Source organism: Hemicordylus capensis, chromosome 6 (assembly GCF_027244095.1).
Source record: "Hemicordylus capensis ecotype Gifberg chromosome 6, rHemCap1.1.pri, whole genome shotgun sequence".
Classification (NCBI taxonomy): Eukaryota; Metazoa; Chordata; class Lepidosauria; order Squamata; family Cordylidae; genus Hemicordylus; species Hemicordylus capensis.
Window position 1 is genome coordinate 129,033,652 of NC_069662.1, and position 27,194 is coordinate 129,060,845.

The following is a 27,194-nucleotide window of genomic DNA, read 5'->3' on the forward strand; positions in this document are numbered from 1 at the left end:
TGGAAATCAATGTTCAGAAGAGACCCTTGCCCTCAGATTTCCTTCTTTATTGAAAGAATTCAGAGAGAAACTCCATGATATTTTCAGACATTGGCTACAACCCCGCTAACTGAGCAAAGAGGCATCTTTTAAAAGTGGTGATTCTCTTTATATAGCAGGGAGAAAGCAACTAGCCCTATCCATCCCCAGCACAGCATCCCTCCAGTGGCTGTTGCTGGCGCCTATCTTATGTTTCTTTTTTCGATTGTGAGTCCTTTGGGGACAGGGAGCCATTTTATTTGTTCATATCTATTTAAACCATTTGGGGAACTTTTGTTGAAAGGTGGTATATAAATATTCATTGTATTCCAGAGAGCTTCTTTGGGCACACTGAAGGACTAATATTTTTTCCTTTGAACATCAGCCCACCCCTTTGCTATATTATTATACTTTGCTTCATATTGAAAATATTTATATACTGCCTTTCAACAAAAAACCATGTGGTTTACACCGTGTGTTTTGGGTGTGCACGGACCGGTACAGTGCAGCATCAGGTTTCAGGTTTCTGATTGTGCATTTCAGATTTAGGAAAGTGTGAAATGAAAATGCAGGAATAATATTCCACTGAATATCAGGAGTTATTTGACCAAATCCTCAGTTCTTAGAAAAGAGTATTGTTATCTTATTTTGGATCTTCATAGTTAAGTTTAAGCAAAACCATCTGTTTGGCAGCTCTTTCTAGCCCAGGAATTCTGGAAGTCAAAGTACCGAAGAGACCCTTGCCCTCAGATTTCCTTCTTTATTGAAAGAATTCAGAGGGAAACTACTTGATATTTTCAGACATTGGCTACAATTGAGAGAGAACTCCTTTGGGCACACTGAAGGACCTAGGCATGTCCAGCATAACACTTTTTCTTTTCAAAAGCAGCCCACCCCCATGCTATATTATTATTTTGCTTCATATTGAAAATATTTATATACTGCCTTTCAACAACAACAACAATAAAACATTCCGTTTACACCAGAATAGGGTGTGCATGGACTGGTAGTGGCAGTTCACTCTGAATTTGAAACAAATTCAGACTGAACCACCACTCTGCGCACCGGTTTGGTCAAACCCACCAGCTGGGCTGGTTGTACTGACAAACCAGCTTGAACCAGTTTGGACTGGTTAGTGATCAGATCACTTGAACTGGCCCAGTTCACAGAGAACCGATTTGATCATGAACTGGTTCTGTACATCCCTACACTGGAAAAGGAAGAAGATGGTTCTCTGTCCCTAAGATGCTCAAAATATAAAAAGAAAAACAAGGGAAATAAGATATCAGCAACAGCCACTGGAAAGATGTATACGATCTGAAGAGAAACCAGAGTATAGTCACTGGAAAGATGCTGTACTGGGGTTGAATAGGGACAGTTGTTCTCCCTCTGATAAATATAAGAGAACCACTACATTAAAAGGTGCCTTTATGCTCCATCAGCAAGTATTTGCTTCTACTTCTGAAACCAAAAACTGCTTGCCCTACAGCATAGGGGACTGCAGGCCAGTGTGTTTGAGTGCAGAACTGTGTGTTTGATGCTCTGATCCCAATTAAATTTGCAGCACCCACTTCCACCCCACCCCTAGTGCCTTACAGAGATGGTCAAATGGAGATGGAAAGATGGAGCTTCTCTTCTCATTTCATAGGCTATGCAAGCTATCACACAGCATGCTGTTGATTTACATTCTCATATGCTGAAGTCAAACTCTGCCAATGGTTATAGTTAATGTTACAATGTTTGGATGACTATATTTATGATTTGTGTTCAGGGTACTCCAGGTTTAATTGGGCCACGCGGACTGCCAGGAGCAAAAGGAGATGGCTTTCCAGGTCCACCAGTAAGTGTAGTTTCACTTATAGGCAAAGATAGTGAACTGTCTTCAGTACCTTGAAATGTATGGCTGACATCCAGACTAAAGTTGCATGTGCCAAATAATATTGCGGGCATACAACAGAGGAGGGGCAATTTTCACTTATCTTCCCTTCTTTCTGCAGCTCTCCTTGTCACCTGAAAATATGTCCCTGAGGGTCCCACAGCCCTCATGGACATTTTTGGGAGGCACAAAAAGTTGCAGAGGAAGGGGTGGGTGGGAATCAATGAAAATAACCCTTTTCTTGTTGCATACCCACAATTTTAGGGGTGTGCAATTTGGATTTTCAGTTATTCGGTTCAGGACCTGAACCAAATCACCCCTGTTCTGTTCTGTGCCCGAATATGGGCTTCCAGAATCACCCGATTCGGTTCGGATTCGGATTAAATCCGAATCCAAATCCGAATTGATTTGGGGCAAAAAAGAGGGTCCCAGGGGAAAAATAGTGGGGTGGGGTGGTAGTGCCAAATGGGTGGAGGATACCACCAAATTTCAGGGGATTGGGCAGAGAGCTGATTTTTGGTGAATTTCTGAAGTTTACAAGTCTTTAAGGTTTTCCCCCATGAAGGGTGTATCGCTTCACATTGGGGGAAAGGGGTGTCCTAGAGCGGGGTGGGGTTGCTGGTAGTGCCGGGTAGGGGCAAGGAAGCTACCTGAATTTTTTCAAAGGATTTGGGCAGAGGGCTGATTTTTGGCGAATTGTTGAAGTTCACACATCTTTAAGGTTTTTCCTCATAATGAGTTATAATGGAGCTTTCAGCAGCCCCATAAGTGCACTTGGGGGGTGCTGGGGTGGCCCAGAGCGAGTGGTGGTGTAGTGCACATAGGGCCCCAACCACCCCCATGGGTTTCTAACCCATGGGGTACAGGGTTCTGTTGTTTCAGAGGTTTTCTGAGTGTGGATTCTATGATAGCAAATGAGATTTTCAATGAGACACCATAAATCCACTCTAATTTGCTATCATAGAATCCACACTCAGAAAACCTCTGAAACAACAGAACCCTGTACCCCATGGGTTAGAAACCCATGGGGATGGTTGGGACCCTATGTGCACTACACCACCACTCTCTCTGGGCCACCCCAGCACCCCCCAAGTGCACTTATGGGGCTGCTGAAAGCTCCATTATAACTTATTATGAGGAAAAACCTTAAAGACACGTGAACTTCAACAATTCGCCAAAAATCAGCCCTCTGCCCAAATCCTTTGAAAAAATTCAGGTAGCTTCCTTGCCCCAACCCGGCAATACCACCAACCCCACCCCGCTCTAGGACACCCCTTTCCCCCCAATGTGAAGCGATACACCCTTCACAGGGAAAACCTTAAAGATGCGTAAACTTCAGAAATTCACCAAAAATCAGCCCTCTGCCCAATCACTCTACAATTAGGGTGGTAGCCTCCACCCATTAGGCACTACCACCCCACCCCACCCTTTTGGCACAGATCCCACGTTATGCCCCTATCTGCCCCAAAGACACTAAAACTTCAGAAATTCACCAAAAATCAGCCCTTTGCCCAATCCCTCTGCAATTGTGGTGGTAACCTCCACCCATTAGGCACTACCACCCCACCCCACTATTTTTCCCCTGGCGCCCGAAATTTGAGCAGACGTCACATCCAACCTTTTTGCATTGAAGTCAATGGGATGCAAAAAGGTGTGAAATTCAAATAGACGTCATAGCGCAAAATGGAGGGGGGGGAAGAAGGCAAAAAAATGGAGGTCCGAATCACCCGAATCTTCAGGCCCGAAATTCGGGTAATTCGGCTCGTGCCCGAAATTTTTCGGGTTTTTTCGTGGGTGATTCGGTTCGGCCCCGAATCACCCAAAATTCGTTGTTTCGGGCACAGATCGCTCTGTGCCTGAAACGTTTTGCACATCCCTACACAATTTATTCAGTGTGTGCAATATTAGCTTGCATGTCAGCCCATGACTTTTTAAAATGAAAAAGAAAAAAAGCCAAAAACTGGAAAAGAAACTCCCTATACGATTATCCTTGGATTCTGTGAAACTAATCTACCTGTATTTTTCTGATGCTGTTCTAGGGACCTCAAGGAATGCCTGGCCCCCAGGGACCAAGAGGTCTTAAAGGAGCAGGTGATCCAGGGCAAAAGGTATTTGTGTTATACTAATGCTTCCCTTCTAAGTTGGTAGCTGTAGCCTTACTGTAGCTAGAGTTAACTGATTGATTGATTGAGTGCCGTCAAGTTGGTGTCAACCCATAGCGACCACATAGATAGATTCTCTCAAAGATTGACTATCTTCAACTTGGCCTTTAAGGTCTCTCAGTGGTGCATTTATTCCTGTTGTAATTGAGTCCATCCACCTTGCTGCTGGTCATCCTCTTCTTCTCTTTCCTTCAACTTTTCCCAGCATTATGGACTTCTCAAAGGAGCTGCGTTTTTGCATAATGTGTCTGAAGTATGATAGTCTGAGCCTGGTGAAAATGCCTTGAGTGATAATTCTGGATTGATTTGTTCTGTGATCCTTATTTAAACACAACAGCTGCTCATCTTTCCTTGGAAATGAACATACATTGGAACTTTGAAATTTGATACATTGAAAATGAGAATGTTGACAGGGTCGTTCCCATTGTCCCAATGGGGCAATGCCCAGGGAAATTGCTCCATTGCTCTATGGGGCAATGTCCCTGGGCCTTTTAGAGTTAAGAGGGGAGAATGTTCACATGTTTTGCAGCAGGAAAGCAGGAGAAGCTGCACCCACTAAAATTCTTCCTTGAATGTGAACATGACAAGATAGGATCCTTGTTTTAAATGGTATCCAACTACTATATATTTGTGTGTGTATATGTATTATATAGAAGCCTTCAACCAGTCCTGCCCTTTTAAGGCAATATAAAAATTTGCATTTTGCTGCAAAAATAAAATGAGAGGTGCAAACATCTGTCATAGGTGATAGAATAAAATCCTCATTTCCTTGGTAGACTATTTTCAAGGCTTCTATTATTAACCTCATATAAACTCAACAACAAAGCAAGTTTTCATAAAAAGCAGATAAATAATGACTTCATTCTATCTATCTATCTATCTATCTATCTATCTATCTATCTATCTATCTATCATATTTCTATACTGTCTGACATTTGCATCCCTAGGCAGTGTACATTAGTTAAAATGCAACAAATATGACAACAGGATAAAATGATTAAAACAATTATGATAGAAAACCTATTAAAAGTAATTAAAAGCTTGAGAAAACAGGTGTGTCTTGAGGATCTTTTAAAAAACAGCCAGAGATGGAGAAACTCTGATTTTAACAGGGAGTGCATTCCAGAGTCCCAGGGCAGTCATAAAGAAGGCCTGGTCCCAAGTAACCACCAAACGGACCAGTGGTAGCCGTAACTGGACCTCCCCAGATGATCTTAATAGGCAAGAGGGTTAATGACAACGGAGACCCAAGCCAGTAAGGGCTTTATAGGTAATAACTAGCATTTTGTATTTCACTCAGAAACATATCAGCCGTCAGTGCAGTTCTTTTGAGTTGGGTGTTATATGGTCTCTTCTGGTTATCCCACAGACCAATCTGGCTGCCGCATTCTGTCCCAACTGTCATTTCCAGACTAAGTACAAAGGCATAGAGTGCATTACAGTAGAGTGCATTACAGTAGTCATTACAATAATCAAGTCCACCTGCAATGCCTGGAAGTTACCAGCATATGTACCACTGTTCTAAGGTAATTTTCCTCCAGAAATGAGTGTAGCTGGCATATCAGCCAAAGCTGATAGAAAGCACCTCTGGCCATTGCCTCAGCCTGAGAAACCAGAGAGTGTTTTGGATCCAGAAACATTCCCAAGCTCCATACTTGTCCTGACATTTGGGGACTTTTCAGAGCAGTATGGAATGTAGCATGGAGGGCTGTCGGGGGTGGGGGTTGGGGGGGGGGAGAATAAGTGAAAATCACACCCTGCCTTTTGTGCAAACAGAAGCGCATTCCTTTTGCAGAAGCAGCAGTTAAGATACAACCCATTATGTTGCTGCTGTTATTTTCCTTGCAGAAATTTGCTATCCAGTTTCTGTATATAGTTTATTTTTTGTACTATAGACATCTTGAAAAGAAAAAAGAAAAAAAACCAAATAGGTCATTTCCACCTCCACACCAGTCCTTAATTTAAACAGTACTGCTGTGATTTCCACAGATTTAAAAACAGCTTTGTTTAACCAGAGAGCCCCCTAGCAATAAATTTACACACAAGTCAAGCTGGAATTCCACTAAGTATCACTGTGTCAGAATGTTCCTTAAAGCTCAATTGGACCTCTGTTCTCTTTGCTTCGGAGATGGCTCGCATATGTGCATAACAGAGAAGAGGAATTTTCTGTAACAGAGGCCCAATTCACACAGAACTGCTTGTGGGATTTACTCTGTAATAGGCATAACCTTCCTGCAATGTATAGAATAAGGCATTAATGGCAAAGGAACAGAGCTGTCATCAGAACTGAATATCAAATGCATGCAAATGTCATCCTAAGACTAGGTTTTAAGAATGTCCCAGCCTAAAAAGAACACAACCTCTCCTGGCATTCTTACTATATAACAGAAGAAAGACTGAAACCTTCAGCACCGTCCCTCAGGGCAAGAAAGAGTCAGCTGCAGGAAGCATTATCTTTGAGGCGTAAGTCCAGAAAAGAGCCAAAAGAGTATTCTGACCTTGTCCCGGTGTTTGTTTGGGCTCAGCTGCCACCTCAGTTTCTGTGGGCTTCATTTTCATAAAAGAATTCCTCTGTAATATTCAGTGGCTGATATCCTGACTATTGGAGCACGTACACAACACAATGAGCAAAGTTAGGAACATAGGAAGCTGCCTACCGAGTCAGATCACTGGTCCATCCAGCTCAGTATTGTCTGCACTCAGTGGCAGCAGCTCTCCGAGGTTTCAGGCAGGAGTCTCTCCCAGCCCTGCTTGAAGATACCAGGGATTGAACCTGGGGCCTTCTGCCTTCAAAGCAGATGCTCTACCACTGAGCTATGGCCTCCTCCCCTAAGAGGAATATCTTATAGCAGATAGCACTCATGTGTCGTCACCCATCCAAATGCAAGCCAGGGCAAGCCCTGCTTAGCATGGGAGACAACTCATGTTCGCTAGCGCAAGACTAGCTCACATTCCTGAGTGGGAGCACAAAGATTTTCAAATGGGCGCTCGCCCAAAAGTTCCCTTTGAAACATGGCTACACAACTTCAGCCCTCCAGCTATTTTTGAACTACAGCTCCCATCATCCCCAGACATAGTGGCCAATAGAGGTGATGGGAGTTGTAGTGCAACATCTGCAGGAGGGCTGAAGTTGTGCAGCCCTGCTTAAAAGAGATAAAGCATGCCATGGATTGCACACCTGTTGTGAAAGTGCAAACATGGTTGCGCTTGCACACCACCAGTCTGGAATGCAAGCTCCAGATTTAGCACAAGTCGTGAGTGCAGCAGCCTTGCGCTTGTGCATGACTGCAGTGCGCGGGCATCTATTTAGGGGAGAAACCACTTTATGATGCTATTCAAGTCAAGCCACATTTTCCATTTGCTATAAAGGATTGCACCTTCCTAACGAGAACAAACAACAGTTTCTGGTTTTTGGATTGTTGTACTTCTTGTTGAGATGAAGAAGGGATAGTATGACCGGAACCCACCTTAGTATCGTTGATTAATTACAGGAAATGGGGTAGGAAGAAAGTAGATGCGTTGTTCTTAAGGGTTAAAGCATTTTGGCTGATCCAGATTTAAAGTTGTTACAGGAAAAATATGTGCCTGAGGTCAAGGCCGGTCCATTCATAAGGTGAGCTGGGGCGGCCCCTGACATCTGCCTCTTCCCCCGTCGTCCGCAGTTCCTTTTCCTCCTCCTCTTAAAGAAAGAGGGAAGTGAAGTGGAAGAGGAATTGTGGAGGAGAGGAATAGTCCGTTAAATAGAACCGCCCGTCTGTCCTCTGCAGGAGCATAGCTATAATTGAACAAGGGTGGAAACAGAAGTCCCTGAGCCCCAGAGGGAGTGGGGCCTTGTTGCCAGCTGAGTGACAGCTCACTCTTCTGTCGATGTTGTAGGAATATATGAGCTGATTGTGACAGGTATGCCTGTGAAGGACATGTTTCTGAGCCAGGGGTTGGGTCTGTGCGCAAGTGTGTGCGCACGGGGAGTGTGTTCAGGGGCGCAGTAAGGCCGGAGTGGGCCCTGGGGCAGAAAGTGAAGATGGACCCCTGCCTCTCAACTGTCATTGTCTTCAGAGAGGCACATAGGGGGAAGCAAAGAGCAAGCGTGCCCCCCAGCCAGCAGGCTCTCTCTGGGACTCAGGGACACACACACACCCGTTGTTTGATTGTAGCTGCACCCCTGAGTGTGTGATAATATTTGCATAGGAGCAAGAGAAAGGGTGTGTTGAGAATACTTTGTTTTTCGCCATATCTTTAGAGTCCTTCTACAGAACAGACATGGGGCAGGGGGAGAAGACGACGGTGAGGGCCTGGAGGCTTATCTTCATGTCTTGTCCCAAGGCCCACCCCAACCTTGCCAAACCCCTGATCCCCTCTCCTTCACATAGGGTTGCCAACTGTCCCTCATTATACGGGACATCCCTGATTTCAGGGATGAAATGTTGGTCCCTATAGGGAGAGCATTTGTCCCTCATTTTGGTGTCGGGGCGAGCAGCTTCTTATTTTGAGAAGTTTTTGGCTGAAAAGTGCTATAACTTGAATATGTTCTAAATAATAACAATGCTGGCATTATTCAGCAGCATATAATTCAATTAAATATACGTCAGTGATACTCAGGCTCTTGATTACCACTGCATACAGTGGGCTACCAACTGGGGCCAGGGGTGTAGCTAGCCCGGCGGCAGCCCGTGTGCGGCCGTGGCGGGCGCCCCAATAGCCCCGCCCCCTGCTTCTGACATCAGATGCAGGGGATAGCCACGCCCCTGCGTCTGACGTCAGACGCGGGGGCGCGTGGTCTGGCCTCAAGGCTCCATTCGGGAGAAGCAGCTTAACTGCTGAAGGGGCCATGCGGCCCTTTCGGCAGTTAAACAAAGGCTGGTGCTGCATTCGCAGTGCAGCCCAGGAGCAGCTCTTCCCTGCAGGGAAGAGCCACTTCTGGGCTGCGTTGCGAACGCAGCACCAGTCTTAGCTCCTGAAGGGGCCGGGCGGCCCCTTCAGGAGCTAGTTAGGCTGGCGCTGCATTCGCAGCACCAGCCAGCAGCAACTCTTCCCTGCCTTTGCAGGGAAGAGCCGCTCCTGGCTGGCGCTGCGAACGCAGCGCCAGCCTTTGTTTAGCTCTCGAAGGGGCCACATGGCCCCCGCTCGGGAGCTAAACTCCCGCCCCCGCATCTGACATCAGATGCGGGGTGTGTGTCAGGGCTGCTAATGGCGGCTCCTGATTGGGCACGGCTCGGGTTCTTCAAACCCGTTCGCCCAATTATAGCTACACCCCTGACTGGGGCAACAACAGAGCTTGGCACTTTGCTTCCGGCTGATCTTGTGTCAACTTATCCCTCAGTAGTCCGCGAATATCCAATTGAGAGCAGCCTTATCCTAACTTTATTTGGAGGTGAGTTTTTCCTTGGAGAGAAGTAAAGTATCTTCAGTTAAGCTTCTTTTCAGATGAGTGCTACTATCGCAAAAAGAAAAAGTTACACATTTATAGATTCCTATATCCACAGCAACCAGAAGGCCTACTTTGAAAATTATAGAACTTTTGGCACCACCTGCTGGTAGCACATGATGTGTCTGTGAATCTCAGCAAGGGTATGCCATGCCAACATCCAACAATGAAGCTATGTAAAGGCTACTTCACACACTGCATTTTCCTACGCAAGTGTGTATATATACAGTATAGGAATAGAATGCCTTCACTGTGGTTATGCATATAGTTATTTTACCATAAGCACATGCATTGGGCAGCTGCAGCGGGCAGTAGGTTCCCAATGATATGGGGTGAAATTGACATTAAACTCAGCCTGAGGAAGTGGCTGGGATGTGGATTAGGTAATGTCTGGTCTAGTTCAGAGCTGAGTGTGTTAACATACCTGTTTGGCAGTCGAAGTTTGATGGTGCATGAGCACTAAAGACACCACTGGATGCAGTAATTTTCCCTAGCTACATTTATGATTATAAATGAGTTCGAGGAGCCCAAACTCCTCAATATCTGATAGAGCTGTTTGCTGCAGAGGCCCTTATCATACTCAGTGGGCAGACAGACTCAGCCATTACAATTCAGTGCCACAAGAAGTAGTGATTGCTAGATGGCTTTTAAAAGGGATTAGTCGCCTTTATGGAGGATAGATCTCCATCAGTAGTTAATAGCTATGCAGAGCCTCCATGTTCAGAGGGAGTATGCTGCTGAATGCCAGTTGCTGGAGGCCAGTAGATGGAGAAATCAGTGCCCTGTTCGTGAGCTTCACAAAGACATCTGGTTGCAGTGGTGGCACCAGAAAAAAAATTTAAAGGCGGGGGGGGGCACAGAAGAGGCAAAGTGTGTTTCTGGATGGGCAACCTGTGTCCCACATGTAAGATTTCTGAAATGGAAATAGGGGGCTAGTGGCGGGGGGGGGCTTGCTACTAAGAATATTTATATACTACTTTTTAACAGTTTTCAAAGTAGTTTGCATTGAATAATAAATAATGCATAGGATGGTTCTTTGTCTCAAAAGGGCTCACAATCAAAAAAGAAATTCAAGGTAGATACAAATATGATGAATACGACAAATATTTATATACCACTTTTCAACAAAAGTTCCCAAAGCGGTTTACATAGATATAACTAAATAAATAAATTGTCCCCAGAGGGCTCACTATCTAAAACAGAAACATACGATAGACACTGGCAACATGCTGGGGGTGGGTAGGGCCAGTTGCTTTCCCCCCTGCTAAATAAAGAGAATCACCACTTTAAAAAGGTGCCTCTTAGCTCAGTTAGCAGGGGACAGTTAGCAGATACCAGCAGCAGCCATGGAGCTTTCCCAGACAGCAGGCTTTACCGTGGGTTTTTTGCAAAGCTGAGTTTGAAGTTGCCCCCAAAAACTGATGCAAAAAGTGGGTTTGTTTTTTTTTAAACCTCGGATATAAATTGGGCTCTGTGGTCGCCAGGAGTTGACACCGACTCGACGGCACACTTTACCTTTACACTCTAATGCCCGATGAAAAACCCAAATTGTGTGTGAAGTGCTCCCTGATAGCTCACAGGGACTTCGGGGTAAATTTGGCCGATATGTGAATGCACCCCCTCCATTCCGCAGGAGATGTGAATTAAAAGCCGGGTGTGAAAGACTTTGGGGGGGTGGGGGGCGGAATGCTGTGTTGGGGTTGAACAGGGACAGTTATTCTCCCCCTCCTAAATGTAAGAGAATCACTACTTTAAAAGGTGCATCTTGCTTAGTTAATTCGAATTACCCTTGTCTTACTGGCCATTGTGGAAAACAGGATGCTGGATCCGAAAAACGATTGGTCTGAGCTAGCTGGGTTCTTTTTACATCCTTGTGTTTTCGGTTTTAAACAGCTTGCTGCCTCTAGCCTCGTGATCTGGTCTTCAGGCGTTTAGAAAAGAGATCTACAAACCAGTCAAACTGGATTACTTGGATTTAAACAATGAATTCACTGCATTCCAGCAGTGAAGCCTTCTGGATTAACTGGTTTTTTAAAATGTTACTGCCCATCTTGAGCATCACTGGAATTCCCCCCTGCAAATAAGCCTCAATTGTGTGCAAGTTGTGACTGGGATTTTGTTGAAACAGAGCTTTGTCCATTAGGAACGAAGCCAAGAGCAAGTCTTTCTCAACCAGCTATCAATAGTTGCCCAATTATTTAGTACTCTGGCAGTGTTGGATCTACTTGTTCCATTGTTTAGGAACATTGTTTAGAATGCTGGAGGAGGGAAGCTATTCCTAATACCTACCAGTGGCTTTTCCCACATAGGGTTTCTAATGTGCAGGAATGTCCCCGAGGAACAGTATGGAGGAGGGAAACCGCTTGCAGGGAAAGGGTTAGGTGGCTTCTCTCTTGTGTGTTTCTCTGCTCCCAATAGCTACCTGTTGTGTGTTTCTCTGCTCCCAAAATAGCTTTTCAAATGGGCCATCATGTTACTGTACATGCATTGAGGTGTAATATGTAGTTTGGCCTGAGTCATTACTATCTGTTGGAAGTGCTTGCCAGTTTGTGTGCCTTATAGTGTTAAGTGCTGTGCTTTGTACTTCTAATGTAATTTGTTTCAAACTTGAGCATTTTCATAGAAATGAGACACCAATGCCTACGTTGAATTTCTTCCCTTCCCTTCCCTTCCCTTCCCTTCCCTAGGGAGAACTTGGACCAAGAGGGCCCCCAGGAGTTCCTGGGCAAAGGGGAATAGGAAATCCAGGACCAAAGGTAAGCAAGAATCTCTTTTGCGAGTCTGCACATGTATATAGATAAGTATTTCTGATCCTTGTAACATCTTAAAAATCCAGGGCAGCCATCTGAATGGTCAGCTTCATGATCTAAACGTTGTTGGCCCTTATGTATTTATCATGTAAACTTGATATCTGTGTTTCTGGAAATCATTCAGTACAGCCTATATTCAACATTAAAATACTTTTCAAAAACAAGTTTTAACCTTAATTGGCTTGAGTGTATCTTGCACAATAAATCTTTTCTCGCTCTACAATATTAAAACTGTAGTGGGTTGCTGGGTGAGTCCAGGCAAGAAATGCACCTGCCATTCCCATGACTAAGGTCCAGTTTATATATTCTGCAGAATGAAGTGGATAAGCTTTTCTTGGACATACAGCCTTATCAGGGTGTGTGGATGCAGGGGCGTAACTAGGGGAGAGGGGGCCCACGTTCACCCCTCTCCTTGGCGGCCCCACGGAGTGAGGGAAATAATGAAGAAAATAGAGAGGGGTGGAACTGGGGGCCCCTCAAGAGCTGGGGCCCCTGGGTTCTTTGAACCCCCATCTGCTCAATTACAGCTACACCCCTGTGTGGATGTTTGAATGCTCCCTCACAGAAAAGGGGGAGTCCAGCCTTCTTCCCAAGATGACAATTTTCTGAGCGCAGAGAGTTTTATTGTCTTTTCTCTTTTTATTCAGAAACACTCAAATGTCTATCTCTCTCACCTGTAGCCTGAAGTAGTACAATCTAGAAACAGATGTCTTACTCCTTGATTCTATTGGATGCAGGCTGTGAATAGGAAGCTCAAGAAAAAGTTGGAGGAGAAAGTTGGGCCTGCCAGTTCCATTGTTCCCCAACCTGCCCCTCATGTCTCACTTTTCAACTCATGTCTCATTTTTCACCCATGTCTCACTTTTCAAATTCTTGTCCTCTGAGAGTGGAAGAAATGGATGATATCTTTGCTTTTAGAGAAAAGGTGGCGGGGGGGGGGGCGGGGGGCGGCGGTGACATTCTGAATCCATGTAAGACATATTCAGGTATTAGATATTCCCTGCCAGGGTGCCAGTCCCCCTCATTTTACTGAACTCTGCCAAACCTAATAACCCACTTCTCCACCCAAAAGTGTCTTTCCCCCCTCCCCTGCCAGTTTTTTTTTTAAGTGGTGAGTTGCTCCTCAAGGTTTCCCTCTGCCTGCATGCTGTCTTTGTGTCCATGGGAGTGTGCCTTGAAGCCCTGCCTCTGTGCCCATTCAATTTTAAACCTTCCAATTTTCCTGAGTATTTGTCTCCTCAGACAAATGTAATGAGCAGGGTGCTTTCCAGATTAGACCCTGCAACGGGGTCACGGCGGATCTCGGAAGTGTGCTTCTACACTTCCTGTGTTGTGACACTACAGTCCCTACGCGGACAGCAGGGTGATGTTCACATTTCCAATGCCTTGTTTCGGATTTAAACGCTGCGATATAGAGCTAGGGCGTCGTATATCCACCGTAAAAAATGTGTTGTTTTTTCGGGTTGTAAGTTTTTGCGAGACTGCTCCCCCGGCAGCTTTTACGTTTTGAATGCGATTTGCCGGAATGAGGCATTTAGCCACTTTTGAGCGGCTAATTTGGAAAGCACCCAGGAGTGGTGCTTCAGGGCAGGACTTTGAGGCTTGTTCTCATATACAGTACATGGGTACAAAAAATTACAAGGTTTCATTAGAGCTCTAGTCTAACTGCATCATGTGCAAATAGACTCTCCCCACTTAATGTTTGTTTGTTTGTTTATTTGATTTGATTTGATTTGTATACCACCCTTCCAAAATGGCTCAGGGCGGTTTACAATTAAAACAAGCCATTAAAACAATAAAGAGCTAAAACAAATTAAAAACAATATGACAACAATTAACAATTTCAAAACATTTTAAAACAACAATTAAACAATTACAGTGATTAAAAGCCCCAACATCGGGTTAGAATATTAAAACAGATTTAAAAACCCTTGAAAGCCAGGCCAAACAAATACATTTTAAGGGCTCTCCTGAAGGCTAATAGAGAATTCAAATTGCGGATTTCCGCAGGGAGTGCGTTCCACAGCCCCGGAGCAGCTATAGAGAAGTCCCACCTCCGAGTCGCCACCAGACAAGCTGGTGGTAACTAGTGACGAACGTCCTCAGATGACCTTAATGTGCAGTGGGGATCATGCAGAAGAAGGCGCTCTCTAAGGTAACTCAGGCCTAAGCCGTTCAGGGCTTTAAAGATAATAACCAGCACTTTGTATTTTGCCGGGAAACATATTGGCAGCCAGTGCAATTGTTTCAACATAGGCGTAATATGATCTCTCCGGGCTACCCCAGAGACCAATCTGGCTGCCGCATTCTGAACTAATGAAGTTTCCGAACTACGTATAAAGGCAGCCCCACATAGAGCGCATTGCAATAGTCAAGCTGGGAGGTTACCAGCTGGTGCACCACTGTTTTGCGGTCATCCTCCTCAAGGAATGGTCACAGCTGTCGAATCAGCCGAAGCTGATAGAAAGCAGTCCTGGCCATGGTCTCCACCTGAGAAACCAGGGTGAGGCCTGGGTCCAGGAGTACTCCCAAGCTGCGCACCTGCTCCTTCTGGGGGAGTGTAACCCCATCCAGCACAGGAAGATCTAACTCACCCCTCAGATTCTGAGCCCCCACAATAAGCACCTCTGTCTTGCTTGGATTCAGCTTCAGTTTGTTATCCCTCATGCAGCCCATTACTGGCCCTATCCACCCCCAGCACAGTACCTCCAATGACTGTTGCTGGTGTCTATCTTATGTTTCTTTTTAGATTGTGAGCCCTTTGGGGACAGGGATCTATCTTTTTTATTTATTATATCTCTGTGTAAACTGCCCTGAGCCATTTTGGGAAGGGTGGTATAGAAATTGAAACAACAACAACAACAATAATAATTAGCATTTATTATTATTAGCATTTAGAGAATGAGTGCCATTTCCTGAAGATGAAAGGGAGAAGTAGATTTGGGTGTCATCAGCATACTGATAACACCCAGCACCAAATCTCCTGATGACCTCACCCAGCGGTTTCATGTAGATATTGAAAAGTATTGGTGAAAGAATGGAGCCCTGAGGGACTCCATATAACAGCTCCTGCTTTGAGGAGTGACTGTCACCAAGCTCCACCATCTGGGAACTACCTGAGAGATAGGAACGGAACCACTGCAGAGCAGTGCCCCCTATTCCCAACTCCCCCAGGCGACCCAGAAGGATACCATGGTCGATGGTATCGAACGCCGCCAAGAGATCCAAGAGGACCAACAGAGTCACACTCCCTCTGTCGATTCCCCGGTAAAGGTCATCCATCAGGCCGACCAAGGCTGTCTCAACCCCATAACCCGTTCTAAAGCCAGTTTGAAATGGGTCTAGATAATCAGTTTCCTCCAAAACCACCTGGAGCTGGTTAGCCACCACCCTCTCGATTACCTTGCCCAGCCAGGGGAGATTGGAGATTGGCCTATAACTATCCATCGCTGAGGGATCCAGGGAAGGCTTCTTAAGAAGCGGTGTAATTATTGCCCCCTTCAAACAGGGAGGCACCCTACCCTCCCTCAGTGATGCATTTATGATATTAACTAGGCCATCTCCAACAATCTCTTTGCTAGATTGAAGCAGCCAGGTTGGGCAAGGATCCAGAGAACAAGTGGTAGGCCCTACCGCTCCAAGCAGCTTGTCCACGTCATCAGGAGTCACAGATTGTGATCCAACCTAACACTGCAAGAGGGATCGCAGGATACCTCCCTCACAGACCCTGCAGAAATAGTGGAGTCCAAGTCAGCCTGAATACAGGAGATTTTATCCGCAAAGAACCCACTAAAGGCATGAGGCATCACAGCAGAGTATCTCCGGGAGCTGATTTGAGGCAGAAGGAGCAGAAATTATACTCCTCACTCATTGAGTGTATATAGACCATGGCAAAAAATAAATGTGTAACCTGAGACATTTCTTGTCAACAAAGTAGAGGCACTACAGTTTCGACAGAAAGTAAATCCTAGGATTAAGTTGTTAAACATCTACAAACAAAGACAAGTATGCTATGCCTGTTCTGCAGCTGCTCTAAACAGCTTTTCAGTGCAGAATGTAGCCAACTTATGTGTTTCTGGAGAAATGACCACTCAAATCATGCTTTGATTTGAGTATTCCTTGATTATCAGCTCTGACAAATTCACTAGCTTAACTATCTCTTTGGAGTTTTGGCTGTTTCTGGAACAATTTTAGTAGTTTTACTCAGTAGTTTGGGAACTTATGGGAAGAGAGTAGAAAGACAAACTGGGACAAGTCAGTAGTGGTATTGTAATTCCTTGGTCAGGATCCAAGCAACCAGTGGATTTTTATTTTATTTTAATTTTTGCATTGGAACAATATCAGTTCGGTTTGCGGGACTGCTGTTCAGGAAATATAAATCCAACACCCCATGGTCCTAAGAAACTGAAACTTGGAAAGCAGTTTGTAAAGAACTGGTTTCTTAGTCCTGTGAAGAACTAATCATACAGTCCCTTGGATCCTAGCCTTTATAGTTACTTACTTACTTACTTCAAGATGTTACAAAGGCATATGTTTTAAATGCCTTTCATACTTTTCAGCATTTGAAATGTGTCAAAATGAACACAGAAAGCTTCACCCAGCAGTCTTTCTCCCTCCCTCCCTAACTCTATGATGGTGGTTTTTTTTAATAGGGTGTTATGGGACCAAAAGGCTTACCAGGTCCACAAGGACCTCCGGGATATGGCGCACAAGGAAGTAAGGTAAGAATGTACATGCTGAGGAAAATGTTGGAAAATGACTTCTTTTACCTTCCTTGTGCTGTTATTTCATGTAACCTTTTTTTAATTGCTCAGAAAATGGTATTTAAATTTTCCATTGTGAGGAGCTATAGCTTGGCCTTATAGAGCTGGTGCCAGTCAGAATAGAGAATACTGGGCAAGATGAACCAGTGGTCTGGTCTGATGCAGTTGAAGGCATCTATCTATCGGGTTTTTTTGGAGGGTGGGGGCGGGGAATGTATGTATTTGTTTATTTCGGCCCAAGGCCAGCATGGGTGGGGGGAGGGGATGAAATTTACTTGAGAAAGGCAATCCACACACACCCTGATCCCAAGGAGGCCTAGGTCCTGGCAAATCAGTATTTAAAAATGCCATTATGAGAATCTGCTGCAAAGAAAATAATGTTTGCAAGAGTACAAAGTGTTGGGGTTTGTGATTATTTAGCAAAGCACCAAGGAAGCTACCACTCCAGTTACAGAGTGCAGAATTTAGCTGTTGCAGCTATTTAAGTAACATGCATGGAGATCACTGTAGGGTCTAAATTAAATTGATTTATTGGTTAAGTACATTTGGGATAGAGAAGACCTATCTCTCAGCTACATAATGAATAGGGAGAGAGGGAGAGAGAGATGTTTCCATCTTCTCTCTAGGAGGAAAGGAAGAGGACTAGCTAACTACAGGAAGTACCTGAAGAGTCAAAGCAGGGGTCATAGAGCAGAGAACATAAGAACATAAGAACAGCCCTGCTGGATCAGGCTCAAGGCCCATCTAGTCCAGCATCCTGTTTCGCACAGTGGCCCACCAGATGCCACTGGAAGCCACAGGCAGGAGTTGAGGGCGTGCCCTCTCTCCTGCCATTGCTCCCCTGCAACTGGTACTCAGAGGCACACCCTTGAGGCTGGAGGTGGCCCACAGCCCTCTGTCTAGTAGCCATTGATAGACCTCTCCTCCATGAAGTCATCCAAACCCCTCTTAAAGCCATCCAGGTTGTTGGCCGTTACCACATCCTGTGGCAGAGAGTTCCACAAGTGGATCACGCGTTGTGTGAAAAAGTACTTCCGTTTGTTGGTCCTAGACCTCCTGGCAATCAATTTCATGGAGTGACCCCTGGTTCTAGTGTTGTGTGAGAGGGAAAAGAATCTCTCTCTCTCCACTTTCTCCACACCATGCATGATTTTATAGACCTCTATCATGTCTCCCCGCAGTCGTCTTTTTTCTAAACTAAAAAGCCCCAGGTGTTGTAGTCTTGCCTCATAAGAAAGGTGCTCTAGGCCCCTGATCATCTTGGTTGCCCTCTTCTGTACCTTCTCCAGTTCAACAATGTCCTTTTTAAGATGTGGTGACCAGAATTGTACGCAGTACTCCAAGTGTGGTTGCACCATAGTTTTGTATAAGGGCATTATAATGTTAGCCGTTTTATTTTCAATCCCCTTCCTAATGATCCCTAGCATGGAATTTGCCTTTTTCACAGCTGCCGCACATTGAATAGACACTTTCAACCAGCTGTCAACCACAACCCCAAGATCCCTTTCCTGGTCCGTCACTGACAGCTCGGATCCCATCAGCATATACTTGAAGTTGGGGTTTTTCAACCCAATGTGCATCACTTTACACTTGCTAACATTGAACCGCATTTGCCATTTTGTTGCCCACTACCCCAGTTTGGAGAGATCCTTTTGGAGCTGCTCACAATCCATTTTGGATTTCACTACCCGGAAGAGTTTGGTATCATCTGCAAATTTGGCCACATCGCTGCTTACCCCTGCTTCTAGATCATTTATGAATAAATTAGAAAGCACCGGTCCCAGTACAGATCCCTGGGGGACCCCACTTCTTACTTCCCTCCATTGTGAAAACTCTCCATTTATACCTACCCTCTGTTTTCTGTCTTTCAACCAGTTAGCAATCCACACATGTACTTGTCCCTTTATTCCATGACAGCTAAGTTTCCTCAGGAGTCTTTGATGAGGAACTTTGTCAAAAGCTTTTTGGAAGTCCAGGTAGACTATGTCAACTGGATCACCTTTATCCACATACTTGTTGACACTCTCAAAGAAGTCCAAAAGGTTGGTGAGGCAAGATTTACCTTTGCGGAAGCCATGCTGGCTCACTCCCAGCAGGGCCTGTTCTTCTAGGTACTTTACAATTTTATCCTTGAGGATGCTTTCCATCAATTTGCCTGGAATGGACGTTAGGCTAACCGGCCTGTAATTTCCCGGATCGCCCCTGGATCCCTTTTTGAAAATCGGTGTTACATTTGCTGCTCTCCAGTCCTCTGGTACAGAGCCTGATTTCAGGGATAAGTTAAATATTTTAGCAAGGAAAGCAGGGACAGGTAAGGAGACCATCACTAGTAACTAACTCTGCTCCCTTTGCCCCTAGTGGTTATTAGGATAGTTGGTGCAAAAGGTCGATGCACTGCAACTCCATCTCCAACACCCCTTCTCATTGCCCGTCTCACCGGCTCATGATTCCCATCTTCTCACGAAGCAACTGGAATCTGGGCAGTGGCTTAGTCAATCCATCTGCCACCATCTCTACTGTTGGGCAGTACTCCAACTGGACTACCCCTTTTTCCTGCATGTCTTGAACATAGTGATACTTCATGGGAATGTGCTTAGTTCGAGACTTCATCTTCTCCCTCTGGGAGATCTGGATACAACTTTGGTTATCCTCAAACATTGTTGTGGGCTTTGGTTCCTCAGTTCCAAAGCCAGATAGTAGCTGGTGTATCCATACCACTTCTTTGCATGCTTCAGCTATGGGAACATATTCTGCTTCTGTGGATGAGAGCACAACAAGTGACTGCTTGCGGCTAGCCCAACTTATTGCTCTACCTCCATACAAGAATAGGTGTCCACTTGTGGACTTGCGGTCTGTTCTGTCCTCTCCCCAATCTACATCCATGTATCCCACTAGTCTGGGATTGCTGCTTGCTGGAATCTCCAAAGCATAGTGTGCAGTGCCTTTTAGATATCTTCCTAGTCTTTTGACTGCAATCCAATCATTGTTGTTTGGTGCACTTACTTTTCTGCTCAGGATTCCCACAGCTGAAGCAATATCTGGCCTTGTTATTGTGGCTATATAAGGAAGATTCCCAATTGTCTTTCTATATTGATTGTTGGCTGGTAAAGGCTTGGTGTCTGCATCTTGCTTCCCGAAATTTGCATTCATTGGTGTACTGACTTCATCGGCATCTGTCAGTCCCAGGCATTATAGAAGTTCCTGTATCTTCTGCTTCTGGTTGAGACAGAATTTCTCATCCCTTTCTCTTTCTATTTGGATGCCAAGGTAATAGGGGATGTTTCCGAGTTCCTTTACCTCTATTTCCTTGTTCAGGTGCTGTGCAATCTCATTACTGTCTTGTTTCCCTTCATATGTAATAATCAAGTCATCAGCATAAGTCAGGATGTAAGTCCACCTATTGTCTCTGAATCTGGAATATAGGCAGGGGTCAGCTTTTCCTTGCGTGAACCCCTCCTTAAGTAGCAGTTGATTCAGTTTCTCATTCCATGCTCTGGCTGCTTGCTTTAAACCGTAGATGCTCCTTTGTAGTTTGTACACAAGCCCTTTCTTTCCAGGTACCTCAAAGCCTGGTGGCTGTTGCATGTAGATGTCTTTCTCGATTTCCCCATGAAGGAAGGCAGTCTTTCCACCCAAGTGGTCAACTTGCATCTTTCTGGCTGCTGCCACACTGAGCAGTGTCCTAACTGAAGTGTGTTTCACAACTGGTGCAAAGGTTTCCTCGTAGTCCTCAACATAGATTTGGGAGTATTCTTTGGCTACTAGTCTGGCCTTGTAGCGCTGTACATCCCCTTATGTATCCTGCTTGACTTTGTAGACCCCCTTGCATCCCACAGCCTTTCTTCCTGCAGGTAGTTCCACAAGTCTTATTTTTGTGCAGGGAATCAATTTCTTTCAATGCTGCTTTTCTCCATTTCTCAGCTTCATCAGCTGGCATCTTTTCTATATCTCGCCATGTGGTGGGTTCTTGTATCTCTCCTCCTTTGGTCATGAGTGAGAGCCTTTTGGCTGGAACCCCTTCGTTGTTGCCCTCAGTTCTGGCTCAGGCTGTGCAGCTCCTTCTGAACCTGTATCCCCTTTCTGAACCTGCTTCTGGTTCTGGCACAGATTCCTTGGGTTCACTGTCGAGCTATTGCCTCATGAGAGTCCACTCACATGGTTCCTCTTTCACCATGATCTCTGGCACAGTTCTGGTACATCACATCTAGTTTCCCCTTGTCTCTCATCAAAATACAACACATTGCAAATTCTGACTTCTCCATTTGCAGGATCAAGGATTCTGTAACTCTTTTGGGCAGGTGCATATCCAACCAACACTCCCAGTTCACATCTGCAATTGATTTTGGTTCTTTTGGCCTTTGGGAAGTATGCATAAGCCTTTGATCCAAACACTCTGACATGGTTTAGAGAGGGTTTGTGCCCATGCCATAGTTCAAATGGTGTCTTGTCTATTGCTTTGGTTGGCAATCTGTTTTGCAAGTAATTTGCAGTCATTACTGCTTCTTCCCAGAATTTATTTGCCAAGCCAGCTTCATGTAAGATGCATCCGGTCGTTTCCAGTAGAGAGCGATTTTTCCTCTCTGCCACATCATTAAGTGTATACGCAAGTAGGTCCATGTGAAATCCCATGTTCTAGAAATCATTTCATGTCATTTGACATGTATTCACCTCCATTGTCTGACCTTAGTCTCTGAGGCTTTCTTCCAAATTTGTTATAGACCAGTGCAATGTATTCCTTAAATCTTTCAAACACTTGACTTTTCTCTCTCAAGGGATATACATAAATAAATCTTGAAAAATCATCAATAAATGTGAGTATGTAGCAATTGCCACCCATACTATTTTGAAGTGGACCAGAAACATCAGAAGGTATTAGCTCCAGAGGATGCTGTGACTCTGTGTCTGCCCAGAAAAGCTGGGTCTCACCACTTTATTAAGCAAGCAATACTCACATCTTGTGGCAGCTTCTTTGCATGATTCCACTTTAAAGTCCTTAATTAGTCCATTTCCCCCAAGCTCGTTTATCACATTTATTTGCCTATGTGCTAGTCTTTTATGCCATATGGTAGAACAATTCTTGTGTTTGCATGAAGCTGCAAGCCTTGCCTGTTCAGTTACAGAGTCCAGTTGAAAAAGACCATCTTTACACATATAGGCTGTCATAATTAAATTATAATCTTGGTTATGTAGTGAACTTGTTCCTCAAAAGTCACTTGGTAACCTTTATTGACTCCATGTCCCACGGAGATCCAGTTACACTCCATATCAGGGACTAAGAGAGCATCCTGGATTAAAATCTTCTCACCAGACTCCCTGCAATACAGTTCAGTGGTTTCTCTTTCTGCCAAATAAAGATTGTTCCCATTAGCAACACAAACAGCAACATTGTAATTTTTGTCTAAATCTATAAACAGTTCAGAGGTATTCAGAATATTTTGAGTAGCACCTGAATCAATAATAAAAAAATTTTTCATTCCTGGTTGCTACATTATAAATTCTGATTCTTTGACTGTCTCTCTCTGTTTCCTGTTCTTTAAATCCAGCCTGCTGTTTGCTCCTCTGTCTGTGAGAAATGCTTATCTTTATTGTGTCACAGACTGTGTGTCATCTCTGTGGCTATGGTAACCAGGTTTTCCTCTAGGATTCTTTTTGCATTTCCCACCTTTAGTTTCTGGGCAATTAGCATGAGAATGCTCAGCTTTGTTCCAGCTGAAGCAAGCCTTTGTTTGCCTGAAAAAGGCTGTAGTACTGTCCCTATGCTTTTCAAAATCTGTTTCTTCCTATTTAAGGTTGAAATCTTGCAAGCATGCAATTACAGTTTCCAATACAAGCTTACTATTTGAAACCGCCAGTGCAATTTTTACATGATTATAACTTTGTGGCAAAGATCTCAGAATCAAGCCAATTAACTCTTGATCATACAAAGTAGATCCATGTTGTTTAAGTAATCTGTCAGTCCCTCGCATTGCATTTATATCGGTTGAAAGATCCCTTCCTTCTTCCAGCTGCATTTTGCAAGTCTTTTTAATTAAAAGGACAGCAGCATTGGGAGAGACTTTCCCATATTGCTTTTTAAGCTTATCCCAATCCTCTGAGGCAATTTCAGTCCCTTTGAAATGCATTAGCAAATCATCACTCACATTTAGAAGAATCAAGTCATATGCTCTGTTCTGTGAATCCCATTTCTTTTAGGCAGCCACCCCATCTGTTGGTCTTTATTCTGTGAGGGTTCCATTAATTCTTTTTGCCTTCAGGAGGGCTTCCATTTTCATAACACATCCTTATCTATAAAACGCTTGGTGTCCGTCCGTGGACGGACACCAAGCGTGTGTCCGTGCCTCCCTGGCCTCTTCTGGGCATGCGCGAAGCGCATGGCCAGAACAGAGCCAGGGAGCCAGGACCGCCAGCACCCGGCGGCCATCTTTGGCGGCCAGAAGCGGCCGCCCCGAAGAAGCTGGGTAAGCGGCGGCGGGGGACACTGGCCGAGGCGGCGGCAAAGCCGCCGCCTCGGCCAGAGGAGACGGCGCGGCCAAGGAGGCGGCAGAGCCATGGCCGAGGCCTGGCCGTGCTGCCGCTTACCCGGCTTCTTTGGGGCGGCCGCTTCTGGCCGCCCAGGATGGCCGCCGGACGAGGCGGCGGAGAAGAATGCGGCGGTGGGCCCGGGCAGCGGTGGACCAGGCCGGAGCCGCAGGCGGTGGTGGGTGGCGGGCCCGGCCGGAGCCACGGGCGGTGGTGGGTGGCGGGCCCGGCCGGAGCCACGGGCGGCGGTGAGTGGCGGGCCCGGCCAGAGCCGCGGGCGGGAGGGGTAATGGCGGCTGTGGTCTGGAGCGCAGAGCTCCCCTAGCGCCCATTATCCTCCCACTGAGCCTTTCTCTTGAGACGTCTTCTTAATACAGGTGAAATTCCAGATTCCTCCTGATCAGTCTCCTCAGCCCTCATCTCTGCCAGCTGTTTAGATTCCCCTGTTTGCTGCCATTCCACTTCAGCTTCCGAGTCTGTTCTCACAGCCAAATCCTCCTGCTGTGCTTCTGAGCCTGCTCTCCCAACCAAATCCTCCTGCTCCTCCTCTGACTCTTCTGACTCAGAGGTCTGGGCCATGACACCTACCTATCCATTATGTAGCTAATAGATAGGACCAGGTCTTTCCTATCCAAAATGTACTTCACTAATAAACCTATTTAGTTTAGATTGTACAACCATCTCTATGCATGTTCTTTAAAGAACTGCAGCAACTAAACTCTGCACTCTACTCTGTAACTGGAGTGGGTAGCTTCCTTTTGGCACTTTGCTAAACAATTACAAACCCCAACAGAAATGGACTCCTGGGAGCAGCACTGCAAGGGAGGCGAAATATGCTGGTTAGGAAAAGAGTTCATCTGTCCTCCTACCTGCTTTCCGCGCTGCAGAGAAGTAGGAAAGAAAGAGTGTGGGTGGACTCTGATAGTGTGATGCTGTCAAGAGCTTCACTAGATTGAAAAAGATTAAAATTACCCAAACCCTATTAGAAGAAGCATCTGACAAAAGATGACTGTTGTGCTTCTCTTCCTATGCCCTGTCCAGATGCCAGGGACAGTTCTTGATGCTCCTTCCAAAGGCACACAGATCACTTCCATCACCTTACTTAACTCAGGGTCATTTCTCTGTAAGAACATTTGCTGCCAAATAGGATGACCTGTTTCCATTAAAAATTGCAACATTTATGTACATGTGGGAATTGCTCTGAGCCATCACTCATGGTACAAAACATTAAGTCAGAAATGAATTTTCTCAGAACAAATGAAAATCGTATTTGTGCTATACACACATATGGCATCATAGGTGCCCTAGCAGTTTCTGCTCATGGTGAACAATTGAGGGCAGATACACAAAACCTATTTGCCATGGACGCACAGACAGGAACGGCGGTGGGGTGCGGGGAGCCAAACTTCCAAATATTTTGCTACAGTTATACTATATTTATATTTTGCCTTTCAACACACAAGTTTTAAACTTTGTGAGAGGAATGTCAACACAGCAAGAACAGCAGCATAAAATCAAACATTAGAGAGAACAGGAAAAAACACACTGCAAATAAAATAATCAGGAGTGGTTTAAAAAGCCTGGAAAAATGAAATGATCTTTGCCTGACACCAGAATGATATTAGAGTAGGCACCAACAGAGCCTTTCTAGGAAGAATGTTCTACAGAGCGTTTTCCGGACTATGAGATTTGCAACGGTTAATACATTGCAGACTGTGATGGAGTAGTGCAACGGTTTCAAAGCGAGAGAGGAAAGGGTCATTTAATGCTTTGTTGTAAACTGGTGGCCATTCATATTTTCCCTCGGCTGAAATGCATTTTCCAGGCAGGAGCGTCCATATTCTCCTTGAAATGCATTTATCTGCCCCTCCTCCTTTGAGCCAATGGAGTCGTGGAGTGTGTGTGACCTGATTTTTTTTTTTAATTCAATGGGGGAGTGAAAGGGAATCCTGTGGTAAGCCTGGAAGGAGGGAAAGAGATGAACTGGCATGCTGCAGTGGGCGCTCTCTTCCGTAGTGGTGGCAGTGGCCAGCAGTTCCTCAACCCCAGTGCCGGGGCTGCTGGGGGTGGCCGTAGCAGCAGTGGCGGCGGCGGCCTCTTCCTCAGTCGGCGCCCCAGGCAAAGCCTTGCTAGGGCTGGGGAGACTTGTGGCAGCAGTGGAACACCTTCCTCCTCTTTGCCATCACCCTCACTGCTTCCCTCCTGCAGGGCCTTCTCCTGAGGAGGGAGGACGGTGACGGCGTGCCTCCAGAGAAACAGACAAACAAACAAATCAGAGGGGAGGAGGGGAGGCGAGTGCTCCTCCAGTGAAGGCTGTGGGATTGCAAAGAAGTAAATGAAACATGATTCAGTTCAATGGGCTTCCTTTTAAGTAAGTGACTGTGCTCTCTTCCTGCCCCTTGCCTTGTATTATTTAACATATTTGTATACCTTTCATAATGCAAGTCTCTGGGCAGTTTACAACAAAACAATAAAAACAACAAATAAGAAGGTTAAAACATTACAACAATTTAAAATTTACAATGTTAAAACTATTAAAAATCATCAGACAATTAAAGAGTACCTAATTAAAAGCCTGGGTGAACAAATGTGTCTTGAATGCCTTTTTAAAAGTTGTAAGAGATGGGGAGGCTCTTAAGCAAGTGGGATTGCACAAAAGTACAGTAAATGATTTAGTTCAATGGGCTTCCTCTTCAGTAAAAAGTGCAGGAGAAAGGGTTGGATTCAGAAATCTGCTCAGCTGCTCTCCCCTCCCCTTCTGTGTTGACAGCTCAAGTTATGTTGGAAGCAAGTGGAGGAGGAGGGAGGTGTGGGGTTTGGGATCTGGGGGAGGAAAGGAGGGGAAAGCCACAATTTCTCTCTGCCTGTTTCTCTCCCCGCGGTGAGGGGGAGGAGGAAAAAAGCACAGGTGGGCTGGGCAAAGAACTGTCCACACTGCCACACGCTGCAACAGATAAAATGTGGGGCAAGGTTCCCTACAATGGAAAATACAGCTACTTTCCTGCAGTGCATTTACGACATTGTAGGGCAAAAACGCATCATTATAATTCAAATCCGGGCATGGGAAATGTGAATGGCACTTTGCTGACAATGCAGCGACACCGATGTTGAAACACAGGCCATATGGAGGGGCACTTAGCGGATACGTTGCAAGTACGTTGCAGCGTGTAATCTGGAAAATGCCCAGATGGGGCACCACAGCAAAAAAAGAGCTCTCCCCAGTCGCCACCCACCTTACTGGTAGGGGCACAGAGGAGAGCCTTTGATGATTATCAGTGTTTGGGCAGGCTGGGGTTGCGAGGAGGTGGTCCATTCGATACCTAGGCCCTAAACCATGCAGGGCTTTAAAGGTAAGTGCCAGCACTTTGAACTGAGCCCATTTCAATCAGGCCGATGTAGGGGTTATGTGACTCAGCTCTAAGAGTGGCATCCCAAACAGAACCTGCAGGAAACAATACGGAGCAGAAACTTGCAACGGGCAGCTGCGACGTAGCCAGATTTAGCCAAAATGTGTTGCATTGCTATAACTGCAGCAATAGTTTCTTAACCAGTCTCCTGCCCTTTTGGAAGGAGAGAGGAGGGAAAAGCTCAGGCTTCTTAAACTCTACCCAGGCCAAGGAC

At 45.4% G+C, this 27,194-nt stretch overlaps 1 protein-coding gene and 1 non-coding gene across 2 annotated transcripts in view; one reads left to right on the forward strand and one right to left on the reverse strand.

Moving 5' to 3' along the window:
* Nucleotides 1-27,194, forward strand: part of COL28A1 (collagen type XXVIII alpha 1 chain) — a 128,643-nt gene that overhangs the window by 80,738 nt on the left and 20,711 nt on the right. Inside the window, exons 24-27 of the mRNA XM_053262460.1 lie at nt 1,790-1,858; nt 3,934-4,002; nt 12,169-12,237; nt 16,944-17,012. Coding sequence (XP_053118435.1) covers nt 1,790-1,858; nt 3,934-4,002; nt 12,169-12,237; nt 16,944-17,012 — 276 coding nt within the window. The remainder of the gene's footprint in view (nt 1-1,789; nt 1,859-3,933; nt 4,003-12,168; nt 12,238-16,943; nt 17,013-27,194) is intronic.
* TRNAS-UGA (transfer RNA serine (anticodon UGA)) lies at nt 6,809-6,881 on the reverse strand. The gene has a single exon. It is a non-coding gene; the product is annotated as a tRNA-Ser (tRNA).